The 15,637-nt window shown below is 39.4% G+C and overlaps 1 protein-coding gene across 1 annotated transcript; it reads right to left on the bottom strand.

The window, feature by feature from the left end:
• Positions 1–1,126: 1,126 nt before the first annotated feature.
• LOC9311463 (oleosin 20.3 kDa) lies at positions 1,127–2,591 on the bottom strand. Its single transcript, XM_021026861.1, has 2 exons — positions 2,019–2,591; positions 1,127–1,737 (listed from the first exon to the last, which is right to left on the bottom strand). The coding sequence occupies exons 1-2, from the start codon at positions 2,163–2,165 to the stop codon at positions 1,312–1,314; spliced, it is 573 nt and encodes a 190-aa protein (XP_020882520.1). The 5' UTR covers positions 2,166–2,591; the 3' UTR covers positions 1,127–1,311.
• Between the last annotated feature and the right edge of the window lie 13,046 nt (positions 2,592–15,637).

Below are 15,637 nucleotides of genomic sequence, written 5' to 3'. Positions count from 1 at the left end.
GATCCAAGTTAAGCTAGAGAAACCGAACCGACCCTGCATTCTCTTGTATGCGATGATCAGGCCCAAGTACCTGACAATGCAAAAGCACTGGATTTTTTTTTTCTTTAATTTGCTATTAGATAATAAATAGATTTAAAAAAAAAAAAAAAAGCCTGTTTGATCCAAAAAAAAAAAAAAGCCTTTAATTTTAAAAATATCTATATAGAAAAAAATCATTTTTTTGAATTTCTGTCTTAACATATACCAAAGTTGATATATATTTAGGTTTGGGCACAAAGTCCACTGTAATTTTAAGACAGTCTGGCGATTATTAAACATTTTATTTACCAGGATAGATGGTTGTTCTTTCGGCAAAGTCGACAAGAAACTTCACCTTCTTACTTTCATCATCTTGCTTCAAAAATTCTGTAAGGATGTAATGGCTGTCCTTCAAAATAATATTTTTTTTTACTGTTCCGATCCTCTCTTTTTAGTGGAAATTTATGTTCCTATATTTCTCTTATTTGTCCATCTAACTAAAGTGGTGTGAGATGAATAATTTATTTCATATTTTTCTAACGCAACTAGTAAAATTTGAGAGGAATATCTTTCTTTATAGAGACTTCCGAATGGTAACCGCGGTTGTTGTTGTGCGAAGAAAGCGGTATGACAGTGCGGTACGGTTCAACTGCGGTACGTGCGGTATGCGGAACAAATGCGGTTTTTGTAAATAAGCGGTACGAAATAAAAATATCTTTCGTCTTTACCTTATAGGCATTCACGATCCTATGTCATGTGGGCTTCCCTCGTTTGGCACAAAACAGCAATCACAAGCATTCTACAAACGACCTAGTTGTTTATGTTGAACAAGAAATCCCACAAAACAGATCGAGTAACCTTTGGGAACATAACATCAAACAAACATGGCTGATGCCTAAGTGGCTTAACTCTCACGTCGAGAGGCCTCGAACAAGACATTTTCTCTTCTCGGCTTATTATCCAAATGGGGTCCTTTCGTCATTCAGGGGTGGTTTTCAACTAATTGTAGCCAACTACTTTGATTAAAGTTTGATTCTTTAGTTTGTATATTCTTCTAAATTTAATACAAGAAAACTCGTTACAAAAGAAAATGGTAAGAAATTTGTGGTTATCTTAGAAAATAAAATATATTTATTTCACTTCTTATTTCATTAACAACGATTTTTATTTGAACAAGACAAAACGAACGTACACATATTGACAAAGATATTCTTAAAATTAAAGAGGAAAGAAACTGGGACATAAAAGTAAAATAACATGATCGCCTTTCCAACAGACTCGAGAAATTTATAATTAGCTTATGAGCCTCCTGGCCTTACCCGGCTCATGGGTCTCAGTTGTGAACTCAGTCTCACGGGCCTCATGAGCCTTATCTTGCACATACTGGCCCATCTCTTTTCCCTTCATACCAGCATAGCCTACCGCATCAGCCATACGCCGCTTAGCATAGTCCAATTGCTCTGGCACTGTATCACTTGTCCCACGGAGGTAGTTAAGGACCCACGAGACCGAGCTCAGACCCGTCAGCCCAAACAACCCAGAAGCCAAGATTCCCGTCACAGCAAGCCCGATTGTGAGAGCCGCCGGGACAATGACCGGACTGAAGAGGAGGAAGAGGGGTATGGAGACTAGCAAGCCGATCACCGAGCCGGCTAGAGTGAGCCCAGCTAGAGTTAGCAGTGTGCCACCAATGGGAACTCCTGCTATAAGTGCCAAGATCTGCATGTATATATTGATTATATCGAGTTTATTAAATAAGTGTTGTTTATTGTTTAGACCTTTTAAAAATTAATATCAACATATCAAAATGTTAAAAATCCAACCATAAATCTCTAGATATGATCCATGCATGCATGCATCACCATGATAAACATATGCAAGTGGCGTATAAAACTCTGATTTCAAACTTTATTTATTTTGGAAACAGCAGTTAGATTATTGTTGCATATTTTAAAGGAATCCTAATTAAGACTTAAAAACTAAAGAGAACACAAAAATACTTGGTTAGTGGAGGGGCCGCGACTCTTAAAATCAGAACCAGCACCATAACCACCAAAACCAACATCATCTTCGTAGGATGGCTGAAGATGAACACGTTTGTCAGTACGGTCTACATGCACACGCCGATCACGGTCAACATTCGCCATGTCGATTGATATGATCTAAAACTAAAGAGCAAAGGCTAAGAGCATACAAAAGGGGTATAAGAGATAAGTCTAAGAGAACATACATATAAATATAATTGGTTTGAAAGATTTTTATTTTTGTAATAAAAAGGAGATATGGAGTGAAGAGAAGAGGACACGTAAGAATGTGTTGAAGGGAGAGGTGTGGCTTTGCATGATTTCCAAGTTTCATTCTTTACCTGATCATCTTTTCATTCTTCTCTCCACCGTACAAAAACAAACAAAACATTCATTTTCAATAGCTCTCCTCTCGATGCACTTAATTAGCTTGTGTATCAAAAAACCATCTTTCCTTTTTTATTTATCTTTTTTCACAATTGTACTTTCAATTGCATATATGAACCCTATATCCGGTTAAATCAACCCGCTAACCAAATATTTTCACTATATATACTACATTAAAAAAAAAAAACACCTCTTAATGTTGCCTTAGCCGTGTGTAGTATGCATTAACCAGCAAATAACTTTTCGTCAACGACCCTTTTAGTTTTACTAGTTTGATTTGCTAGCTTAATTAACTTGGGTGATGTAATGGTAGTAATGATAACGGAGGATTGAAATAGACGGCTATAAAAGCATTTTATTAGTAATGATAAATTGATAATTGTTATAAACCATATGGATGGACTCCATAACCGGCCCATGGCCCATTAGGGTTTTACCTTATTCTCTGTATCCTGCTATTATCCTCGTATATATATCCCTTATACTATTAATGAAAGACACAGTTCACAACACGTTATCAGCACGATAGCCTCTTACCCTAAAAATTAAAAAATCCCGAAACCCTAAATCTCTCTCACAAAAACCAAAACCAAAACCCTAGCTGTCTCTGCAAACAAAATTTTAAACTCTATCGAGATAAGTTTTCTGTTCATATTTGTTTCTGCACGAATTTTGCACGGATTATCTGTTATTAATCATGTCTGTATTTCTGCACGAACTTTGCACAGATGATCTGTTATCTATTCTGTCTGTAGTTTTGCACGAATTTTGCACGGATTATATGTTATCAATTTTGTCTGTATTTCTGCACGAATTTTGCACAGATTATCTATTGTCAATTCTGTCTGTAGTTTTGCACGAATTTTGCACGGATTATATGTTATCAATTTTATCTGTATTTCTGCACGAATTTTGCACAGATTATCTGTTGTCAATTCTGTCTGTAGATTTGCACAAATTTTGCACGGATTATTTATTATCAATCCTGTCTATATTTTTGTACGATTTATGCACGGATTATATGTTATTGATTCTGAACTGTTTTATGCAGTATATTACAGAAACCCTATTTTTTTTTCTTTTTACTAATGTAATAGCCATGTTTCTATGAGCAAAATTTTGAGTTTCTCAGGAATCAGGATTATATATATTGAGATTTTGTAGGAGGTCCCAACCAGCTAAGAGACGTAACTGTTTCCAATCTCCGTATCAGATCTCGGGTCTCTGTTTCAGTTCTCCAATTAAGATAAGTGCTATTTATTTATTATGCTTTATATACATGATCCAATTAAAGTTTGATAAGATAAAATTTGCATGAAAATTGGCACATGTGATTTGATTTATGATTGGAGAATTAATTGAGAAGTTAGTGAATGGAAAGATGTTTAATGGCATGATAGATTGAATGTTTTAATATAAACCCTAGGTTAAACCGAAAGTAAACCGAAACCCTAAATCCTAGGTTAAACCGGTTTAATAAACCCTAAGTCACGGTTTAAGATCAAGCTTCCTATAAATGGAAAGTTTCCAGAAATAGAAAGTTCCATATAAAGAAAGTTTACAGAAATAGAAAGTTTCGTAAAATAGCAAGTTTCCCAAAATAAAAAGTTTCCTAAAATAGCAAGTTTCCCAAAATGGAAAGTTACCAAAATAGGAAACCCCTTCATAAGGAAATATTCCAAAACCCTAAAGTACATAATTGTTTAGGATTTCTTTCTAGATGAGAAATAGAAATTTTCCATAAAAGGAAAGTTCCATATAAGGAAAGTTTCCATAAATAGAAAGTTCCATACATAAAACCAAAATCCTAGCAAAAACCCTAGTACTATAAATCGCGGATGCTAAAACCCTAAAACTTAACCGCGAAATCCTAATATCCTAATCTAGTATGATCCGATTGTTTGGTTGTTGCATACTAGATCAATCTTCTAGGGTTGATTTCATCCATATATATATATAACATGATTGTTTAGAAAACACTTGTTGAAGACAAGCATGGCTCGGTCTCAAATACCGCATAACTTGGTCTAACCGATTACATGAGTTCTCATTTAACTCTATATATTATAGATATCAGAAATCAACTATTATGAATACACGGCACTCAATGCCTCTGGTGACAATTATTTAAAATGGGCTTTGGACACTAAGATTTTCCTAAAGGAAAAAGGGCTTGGTGAATCTATTATGGAAGGAAACAATGTCACCAGAAGAGAAAGATATAAGGCGATTACTAACATACGCCATCACCTCAATGAGAGTCTCAAAATCAGTACCTCACTATTAAGAATCCTCTGGACCTCTGGACATAGTTGAAAGAAAAAAACGGTGCTATTACCCAAAAGCCCGATTCGATCGAAAGAATCTCAGATTCCAAGAATTCAAATCCATGAATGAGTATAACTCAGCACTATTTAAAATAGTGTCAATACTGAGATTCCGTGGTGAGGAAATTACTGAGAATGACTTGCTAAAGAAAGCATTCTCGACCTTTCATACAAACAATATATTGCCTCAGCAACAATATCGTGAAAAAAAAAAAAAGGTTTTTACCACATATGCAAGTCTAAACTCTTGTTTTGCTACTTGCTGAGCAAAACAATGAGTTATGAATAGTGAAATGAGACCTCCTGGTCCTACCCCATTATCAGAAGCCCGTTGGGCTGAAGAGCCTAAAGAGCCTAAAGAGCCTAAAGAGACTAAAGAGTCTAACCACGTCCAAAGAGATAAGTATCATGGCCACAATCATGGTAAATGGAATGGACGTGGTAGAAGTGGAAATTATAATTTATATGATCAAGGAAACCATTCATATGGTTAAGGCCACCGACCCGACTTTGGTCGTAATCGAGGTAGGCCACGGTATACCCAAACCACAACACTCAAATAAACTTGTTTGCCACTGATGAGGAATGGGGAAACCATTGGACTAAGACGTGCATGACACCTAAGCATCTCGTTGATCTCTATCAAGAGAGTTTGAAAAGAATCAAGAAGCTCATTTAGTTCATCACGATGGTGAAGAAGATTTCGACCATGAGATAGATGATTATGAGAATTCAATAAACGAAATATCTAAAGACATGGTTCATTAGCCAAATTGCGGGTATAGCTAAATTTAGTGAAGGCTAAGGGTAGGCCCATGGCAGGCCCATATTCCCAAGGGCACGCATCCTCAGATGCTTCATATTCACCCAGCTCAAAGGGGCTTGTTGAGTTTCAAAGAAATGTGTTTGAATAGTTTCCACATTGAAACTAAGGGTGAAGGGAACAAATGATTCCCATATATTACTAAGAGCATCCAAGACCATGAGAAGGTCTTACAGACTATACCCGCGTCATATATCTTTACTATGCCAAGGTCAATATGATAAAGGCTAATAAAGTAAACAAAAGGGTTTACTGAGAAATTCACTAATGGCATGACCGGCTTGGCCAGCCCGGTTCGAATATGATGCGTAAATTAATTCAAAGTTCTAAAGGGCACACCCTTAAAGAAAACCGAGTTTTCCCTAAGCACCACACATGCATAGCCTGTTCACAAGGGAAGCTTATCACTCGACCTTCACCAGTCAAAGTGTCTAAAGAGACCTTACATTTTCTGGAACGAATTCAAGGAGACATATGTGGTCCGATCCATCCACCTTGTAGAACATTTTGGTACTTCATGGTTTTAATCGATGCATCGACCCGCTGGTCGCATGTTTGTCTTCTAGGAACCAAGCGTTTGTTAGGTTATTGGCCCAAATCATCAGATTACGAGCCTATTTTCCAGATTTTCCTCTTAAGACCATACGTTTAGATAATGCTGGTGAATTCACTTCCCAAACATTTAATGACTATTGTATGGCCATGGGGGTAAGTGTGGAACATCCTGTGGCACATGTCCATACACAGAACGGATTAGCTGAATCCCCCATTAAACGAATTCAACTAATTGCTCGACCATTACTCATGAGGTCGCAGCTTCCGGTCTCAGCTTGGGGACATGCAGTTTTAGACGCTGCTGAACTAATACGCATTCGGCCATCTAGTGAGCATAGATATTCCCCATCCCAATTGCTAACGGGTCATGAGCCAGACGTTTCCCATCTAAAGACATTTGGGTGTGTCACCTATTTACCCATAGCACCACCACAGAGAGCAAATGATGGGACCTCAAAAGGGGATGGGAATATACGTTAAAAATGATTCTCCCACCATCATTAAGTATCTCGAGCCAAAGGCCAGATACAAGGATTGTCATCTCAATGAATCCGTTTTCCCAACACTGGGTGGAGAGACTAACAAGCTGGTCAAAGAACTTATATGGAATCAAACATCCTTCACATGGCAAGATCCTCGGACTCCATCAGAGATCCAAAAGACTATATATCTGCAAAAGCTAGCTAAAACAGTTGCCAAGATTCCTATAATGACCCAAAAAGAGTAACAAAATCGTACATACCAGCTTGTAATGCACCAGTACGTATTGATGTTCACAAGGAACACAATCAAGTTGCTACAGAGGCTACAACACGTAAGAAACATGGTAGACCCAAAAGGTTCCAAAGACAAGAACCCTCGGAAATCAAAGAAAGGTGCAAGGGAAACCGAGAAGGTTCAAGAAACCATAGACATGGCCGGCTAATAGACATAACCCTAAGGTACCAATCAATGAGGTTTGGGACGCCAAACCTCAAGGTCCTGAAGGTGTAAAGAGATCTCTATAAACTATATCATGTCTAGAATACAATGGAACCGAAAAGATGTCGACATCAATGATAATATATTTGCGCACAAGGTAGCAACTGAAATGAATGAGGATCAGGAGCCCACGTCTATACTAGAGTGCACTCAAAGACCTGATTGATTAAAATGGTACAAGACCATAAAACGTGGAGCTAAGAATCATTAAGAAGAAGAATGTGTTTGGTCCAATACAAAGGACACCATTCAATGTAAAGCCAGTGGGACAAATGAGTCTTTGTGATTGTGTGAAATAAACATAGTGAAAGCGTAATATATCAGACACGGCTTGTCGCACAAGGATTCACACAAAGACCAGAAATAGAGGAGATATTCTCCCCTGTGGTGGATGCTAAGACATTTAAATCTTTGCTAAGTCTGGCTATATAAAAGAGAAAGATTTGCGGCTAATGGATGTAATGCCTGCATATTTATATAAGTCCACTGGATAATATATGAGATTACCAGAGGGTATTGAGCTCAAAGATAAGAAAGATTCTCGAGAACAGCACTGCATAAGGCTGGACAAATCCTTATATGGACTGAAACAAAGCGGACATATGTGGTATAACCGGTTAAGTGAATATCTCATCAGAGAAGGCTATAAAAACGAGCCGATCAGTCCATGTATTTTTATCAAGAAGTTTGCAAACAAAGGATTTGTAATCATAGAAGTGTATATGAATGATTTAAACCTCTGGGTAATCGCCCAAACAGTTGAGTATATCTAAAGAAAGAATCTCAAATGAAAGACCTAGGCAATAATTAAGTTCTGTTTGGGATTACAACCTGAGTACGTGAATAATGGAATCCTTGTGCATCAAATGGCATACACTGAAAGAGTACTCAAGGAGATTTAATAAGGACCAGGCCCGCCCATTGACCAGGCCCAATGGTGGTGAGAAGCCTCAGATTGGATAGTGATCCATTCAGTCTGGAAATGCCATACCTCAGTGCCATAGAAGTTCTAATGAATTTGGCTAGACACACTAGACCAAACATTTGTTTTGCCGTGAGTCTTCTGTCTAAATTTAGTTCATGATCAACCCAAAGGCACTGGAAAGGTTTAAAGGAAGGTTTGATTAAGTTTTAAAGTCTATTCTTCCTGCGTTGTTTACTTGGGTTTATTCTATACTGATCTAACCAAAGAAGGACCAGTTTGCTTTGGTTTAGTTTGATTTACTAATGTAGGATATTCATAAGATCAGATTATGGTATGGTCAATGAATATGAACTATGTGTGGCTTGATCCCTTCCAAGGGTACGTAGGCAGCCTTTCTTAAGGCGCATCTACTACTACATCAAAGATCATCATATTTGAAGACAACGCAGCCTGTATTGCTCAACTCAAGGATGACTACACTAAGAGAGACCGGACGAAGCACATTTTGCCAAAGCTCTTATTCACTCATGAATTACAGAAGGACGGTCAGGTCAAAGTTCAACAGATCCGGTCAAGTGAGAATTCAGCCGACCTATTCACCAAATCATTGCCGACTTCAACGTTCCGGAAGCTCATTCATCAGATCGGGATGCGCGGACTTAAGGATCTACAGTGATGCTCAAATCAGGGGGAGTAATGCGTGTTGTACTCTTTTTCCTTCACCATGGTTTTGTCCCACTGGGTTTTCCTGGTAAGGTTTTAATGAGGCAACATTCCCCAGCGCATTATAGAGATCCCGGTTTAGTATCGGGCACGGTTATGTCTTCCAAGGGGGAGTGTTATAAACCATATGGATGGACTCCATAACCGGCCCATGGCCCATTAGGGTTTTACCTTATTCTCTGTATCCTGCTATTATCCTCGTATATATATCCCTTATACTATTAATGAAAGATACAGTTCACAACAATAATTAATATTAGATTTATTGTATATAGAATATTAGGCTTTAAATGGTAATAACAGATTGGATGGCATGCATGGAGACACAAATAATGGTGTTGATGAAGGAATTCTAGTATGATTTTAATTTTATTTACCTCTTTTGGGTTAGAAGATAGTAAAGATTTGACTGATGTACAATGCAAGGTCTTCTTGGAATGGGTCATCGGCGAAGTGTAGGTAGAATGGGTCAAGGCGCTTGGCAAGGTCTTCTTGAGTAATGCGGATTTGACTGATGTACATCGAGTGATTAGCTTACAAAGTCTCCTAACATCATCAGCAAGACATCCGTATTTACTATCTTCTAACCCATCAAAGAGATTAGGTAGATAGAATGGGTCAAGGCGCTTGGCAAGGTCTTCATGGCCATTTGACTGATGTACATCGAGTGATTAGGTACATTACTTTCATTGACTCCCACATTTGCTTTGCTGTCTTTCGAGTGATGGTCTTCAAGATAGATTTGTCGATGGCAAGAAACAAATAGTTCCTCGCTTTAAAATTCTTGAGTTATGCTTCATCAAATGCTTGTTGTTGCGTTACTGACAAGTGACAACACTTTACCATCTTTAAGTTTCTTGTAATCTGTTTGAATTACGCTTCAATATTCTTTCGAACGGAAAAAACTTTCCATGAGCAAACTCCAATGATTGTAGTTTCCATCAAAATTTGACGTTTGATTCAGTTGCTATTTCTTACAATTTTTCACTCTTGACGTTTGCTCACACTCAAAAAACTTACTCGTGTTTTACTCAATCAAATCCCCTTTTGTAAAGGCTCTTATATATACCACAATGTTAAAATAGAATTAAACGTTATTGCAAGTAATTTGAAGAATACTCTTACATTAGAATGAAATCAAGATTCTCTTAAATAGCCTACCCACAATAATAAAGTAACAAAAATCAAGAGACAACTCCTACCAAACTAAGACGATGTCAAAGGTATCTAGTTTTTAGTAACTAAGCTTATTGATTAGGCTTACTAATTTAATAACAATAAGAGAAACTCCATTTATTATTCTTCACAATATTCAAAAGAGAGATAACTTGGAGAACAAGATGTTAATTTTGTAGACTAATTATTTTGGACATCAAAACTCATCTATGAAATGAATCTCGTGAAACACGAGAAATATAAATGGAAAAACTTGTAAAAAATTATGGATCTGGATATTATATTATTCTAACATATTTCTATTATTAATGTATTTTTTGTGTTGAATTTGGATTGGATTACGATAATGCGGTGTTATCATATATCAATTGTAATCACATTAGAGAAAGATCTCTTTCCTCGAGAGTGAAAAACCCTTTCCCCAGCCACCAAAGCTTCAATCAATTTCTCCCCAGATCTGTTCTATTTCACCGATGACTGACCCTCCGCTCCCGCCTCCGCCTATTCCGCCGGATCTGCTCTTCCTTGAGCCATCTTCGCCTCCTCCTTCGTGTGTTGTTTCCGTCCAGCCTCAGGACGTTGTTATGCTCGACTCCACTCCTCCTCCTTCTTCTCGTCTCTTGGTCGCAACCCCACCGCCTCCTCCTCTCGTGGTGGTTATTCCGGCTCCAATTACCCAAAGCTCCGCTACTCAAGGAATTTTGGGTTCAAATCCGTCCTCTCCTTCTAAGGCTTCAGATTCCTTCCACGCCTTAGCAAAAGATGGCCCTTTGCCCCCTCCACATGGGATTTCAATCACTGATGAACCTGCTCGTAGGAGTCCTTCTTCGAATTTTTCTTGGGCTACTCACTCAAAATCCTCTTGTCGTATCCCAAAGTCTACTGCCCCGGTTTCAGTCTCCCCGGAAGGAAGGTTTCGAGTTAAGGTACCAAATGAAGTATTTGAAAGGGGAGCAAAAATCCACTCGGATTTCATTGTAGGGATTTTCTACGGAAATCCTCCTTCTTATGGAAAAATTTGGGGAGTGCTTAACTTTTTATAGGGGAAAGACCGGCGGGTCACAGTTCATACCCTCACTAAAAATGCTTTTCTATTCTACATTCCCTCACCGACACTTCGTCAACGGGTTCTTCAACATGAGCTTTGGCGTGTAGGAGATTCTCCTTTCTTTGTCACAGAATGGAAAGCAGCTTTCAGTCTGCATCCTCCCTCCTTGGAGAAAGCTCCTATTTGGGCTAAAGTAGGGAACATACCATTTGATTTGGTTACTGAAGAAGGTTTGAGTTACATAGCTAGACCTCTGGGTCAGGTGGTGGATGCAAAGCCTTTTTCCAGCATAAGTTCTGCTGAAATTAAAGTAATTGTGGATTTGACTAAGCTGTTGCCTAATGAGCTAGAAATTGAGAGAGATGATGGAGCAATCTGTGTTATCTCCATTTCTTACCCTTGGCTCCCCCCGCTTTGCTCGGTTTGCAATGAGATTGGCCACAAAGCAGCGTTTTGTCCCCAATCTACCATGGAAAAAGGGTCAAAGGCACGTAACCCCGCAGAAATTCAGGGACAAGCCAAAGTCTCTACCTCATCTCGTAGGGTCTCTGCTGGGGAGGCAGTTGAAAAGGTCTATGTTGCTAAGCTACCTGTTGTGAAAGCTGTCAGGGACGGTGGCTCCTTGAACATGAAAGTTGCTGCTGCGTCGTCAATTCCTGTTGATACAGGGTCAACAGGTCCTAGTGAGGGAGCTGAAGTTGCTAAAATTTCTATGGAGTGTTCAGCAGTGGCCAAAGGTTCTCTTGGGGCTCCAGTAGTGGCTGAAAGATCTAGTAAGGTTGTAGTAGGGGTTGCTGCTTCGTGTCCTGGTTCAGTGGTTGTAGCAGGCTCGTGTTCAGAAGAAGTCGGCAAGGTCTCTAGTTCAGCTGCTTGTTCAGTTGTCAGTTCAGGGGTGGTTGTCAGTGAAGGTTCAGAACCTGCTGTTGTTTGTGATTCTGTTGCAGTAGTCGCAGTTGTTGACAATGCAACAATCTCTTATCTTGATTTGGTCGCAAGCTCCATACCTCATGAGGACTCTTCCTTTGTTAAAGCGTCTCGCACTGTTCGAAGTGGGGTTTTTGAGTCGACTGGCGCAGTGGTAAATATTACATCCAATCCTTTTGATGCTTTGTGTGAAGGTCAAGAGGACGTGATCGAGTTGTGTTGGAATCTACCGCCTCAGAGATCGTGCTTTACTCTCCATCAAAGTCATCGACTTCTGGAAACAAGGGGAAACAGAAAAAGCGAAAGTTGGGCGGTAAAAAATCACCAATCAATGGTGGCGGTATTTCTCTGGCTACAGAGAGGCGTCAACAACTCAAGAATCTTTAAATGTCAGATACATTTTTTTGGAACGTGCGGGGTATAAATGAAGTCACAAAGCATCGAACGATCGCTAACTGGATAAATAGTAAACCAGTAACTTTTGGAGCGCTTTTAGAAACGCATGTTAAGGAGCCTAATCTTAACCACATTTTGTCTTCTATCGGACCGGGTTGGTCCGTAATAAATAATTATCAACACTCGGAGTTGGGGAAAATCTGGATCATCTTCAAACTCCCAACAACTGTGAGGCTTTTGTTTTCTGACCTGCAATCTATCTCAGTGGAAGTCACTTTGGAAACTGGTTTTAGTTTTGTGTACACTGCTGTTTATGCTTCAAATGACTTGGAGGACAGGCGGGTTCTTTGGCAATCCCTTCGCGATACTCACTCAGCTTTCGGTTTATCTTCATTGCCATGGTTGGTTAATGGAGATTTCAACGAGATTCTCCACCCTTCAGAGACGTCAAATCACTCAATCATTGGCTCATCTCGTGCTATGAGAGAGTTTGGGGAATGTCTTGCGGATATAGGTTTATTTGACCTTCCTTTTCATGGTCCATGCTTCACCTGGTCAAATCATCAACAAGACGACCCCATTGGAAAGAAACTAGACAGATGCTTAGTAAATGGTAACTGGATTCATTTTTTCCCAACTAGTCATTGCTCATTCGAAGCTCCTGAGTTCTCAGATCACTCGCCTTGCCACATTAACATCTTTACAAAGCCGCCAGATTTTGGATCGAGACCGTTTAAGTTCTTTAACCTCCTAACTAAGCATCCGTCCTTCTTGGACACGGTTCAGGCAGCTTGGGATGACTCGGGGGAGAAAGTTTCTACACTGTGTGACTTTGGGTTCAAACTTAAGCAATTAAAGAGACCGCTCAAGTCTTTGTGTAAGGAGAACTATAGTGAGATTGAGAAGCGGGTTTTTGAGGCAAGTAACATGCTCAAATCATTGCAAATGGCTGCTCTCTCTGACCCCTCTTTCACCAACCTGCTCCTTGAAAAGTCTGCTAGAGAAAACTGGGTGTTGCTGCGGTTAGCGGAGGAGAGTTTCTTCAAGCAGAGATCTCGGATTAAGTGGTTAGCGGAAGGAGATTTTAATACCTCTTTCTTCCATTTTATCATGAAACTGAGGAATGGAGGTAACGCTGTCAAGTATCTGTTGAGACCTGATGGTTCTAGAGCAGAATCAACTAAAGATATTCATGTTCACGCAGTTGAGTTCTTCGCTGAATTATTGGGCTCAATCAGAGGTCAGTTCTACCCAGATTTGCATGAGTTTCTTGACTTGTTAAATATGCCAAGTTGCTCTCAGGTCCACCAAGCATTATTACTTGCGCCAGTAACCTCTGAGATCATCAAGGAGGCTTTGTTAGGTATGCCTTCTAGCAAAACACCATGTCCAGACGGTTTCACTGCTGAATTTTTCAAAGCGGCCTGGGGTATTGTTGGGGAGGAATTAGTTGCAGCAGTCAGAAATTTCTTCACTTCTCTCTTTATGCCCAAAGCAATGAACTCTACTTCTCTCGTGTTGATTCCTAAGAGGACAGGAGCTGATACCCTTACTGAATTTAGGCCTATCTCGTGCCTAAATACAGTATATAAACTCATTACTCGTATAATGGCAGACCGGCTGAAAGTTATCCTCCCTGATATTGTGGTTCCTAATCAAACTGCATTTGTTAAGGACAGGCTGCTTATGGAGAACGTTTTACTTGCTTCTGAAGTTTTGAATGGATATCATAGATCTTCTCTTTCCAGTCGAATCACTCTAAAAATTGACATTTCTAAAGCTTTCGATTCAGTGAGATGGGACTTTTTACTGAGCTCGCTTCAGGTATATAACTTTCCAGCGGAGTTCTCGGAATGCATCAGAGCGTGTATTTGCTCTCCTTCCTTCTCGGTTAGTATCAATGGTACATCTTCAAGATTTTTTAAAGGAAAATCATGGCTGAGACAAGGTGATCCGCTCTCGCCTTCTCTTTTTGTCCTGGTAATGAATGTTTTGTCTCTAATGTTGAATCAGGCTGCATCTGAAGGTTCTTTTAAGTATCATCCAGGTTGTGAAGAGTTGGAATTGACTCACTTATCATTTGCCGATGACCTCCTTATATTTTTAGATGGATCTTTTGAGTCATTATTTGGTTTTTTTACGGTGCTCTCAAATTTTGAAAAAATCTCTGGCCTCTCGGTTAATCTAGCAAAAACCAGCATGTTCTGTTCAGGTGTTGATGACACGGTTTTGCAGCAAATCCAGAGCAGTTTTGCTCTCTCTCCGGGAACCCTTCCAATTCGTTACCTTGGTTTGCCGTTGTGTTCAAGGAAACTTTCGGTAGCAGACTTTGATCCTCTATTAACGCAGATTCGCAAAAAAGTTCAGAGTTGGTCCCATAGACATTTGAGTCTCGCAGGTATACACTCATCTCCTCGGTGATATCAGGGATAATTGGTTTTTGGAGTTCTGCGTTCATGCTTCCAAAGCAGGTTATACGTCGTATAAACACTATTTGCAGCGCCTATTTTTGGCACGGCTCTCCTGAAACAGCAAAAGGAGCAAAAGTGGCTTGGGATTCTCTTTCGGTACCAAAACAGGAAGGAGGGCTGGGTTTGAGGAAGTTGTCGTCTTGGAATGATACTTGCGGGTTAAAATTGATCTGGTTGTTGTATTTCAGAGCTGGGTCTATTTGGGTGGCTTGGATGAGAAATAAATACTTGTCTCATTCAACTTTTTGGGCACTAAATGAAAAAACTACCGGTTTTCTTCGATGTTAAGGAAACTTCTGAAGCTACGGTCAAAAGCCTGCTATTTTCTCAAGATAAAAATTGGGAATGGAGATGATACATTTTTTTGGTGGGATCCATGGACACCTTTCGGTCCCTTGATTCACTACTTTGGAACCAATGGCCCAACTCTCCTTGGGATACCTCTCTTCTCTACCGTAAAGAATCAAACTACTTCTACGGGTTGGAATCTCTACTGGCCAGATCGGAGAAACAAACACTGTTGTATGCATATATCACAACTATTAATCTCTCTCTTTCGAGTGATAAAGCGGTATGGATGATTGATGAAGTGACTCAGAGATCATTTTGTTCTCGAAATGTTTGGAACAAGATTAGGGACCCAAAAGCACTTGTCCCTTAGTATCAGTTGGTATGGCATAAGGCTAGAATCCCAAAGCATGCCTTCACAGTTTGGTTGTTTATTCTAAATCGTAATCCCACGTTAGACAGGCTAGTTCGATGGGGATGCGATGTGGAAAAAATGTGTCTCTTGTGTGGTGAAGAAGAGGAATCAAGGGACCACCTTTTCTTCCAATGTTCATATTTTGCGGGTATATGG

This window comes from Arabidopsis lyrata (genome assembly GCF_000004255.2).
Source record: "Arabidopsis lyrata subsp. lyrata unplaced genomic scaffold ARALYscaffold_5, whole genome shotgun sequence".
NCBI classification, from domain to species: Eukaryota; Viridiplantae; Streptophyta; class Magnoliopsida; order Brassicales; family Brassicaceae; genus Arabidopsis; species Arabidopsis lyrata.
Note: the sequence above shows the minus strand (reverse complement) of the source record. Positions and strands in the feature narration are given on the sequence as shown.

Bases quoted from the DNA above. Each gene is read 5' to 3' on its own strand.
- LOC9311463 (XM_021026861.1), bottom strand. From the start codon at position 2,165: ATGGCGAATGTTGACCGTGATCGGCGTGTGCATGTAGACCGTACTGAC. The intron at 1,738-2,018 runs GTATTTTTGTGT...ATATACATGCAG, and splicing joins GCGGCCCCTCCACTAACCAA to ATCTTGGCACTTATAGCAGG.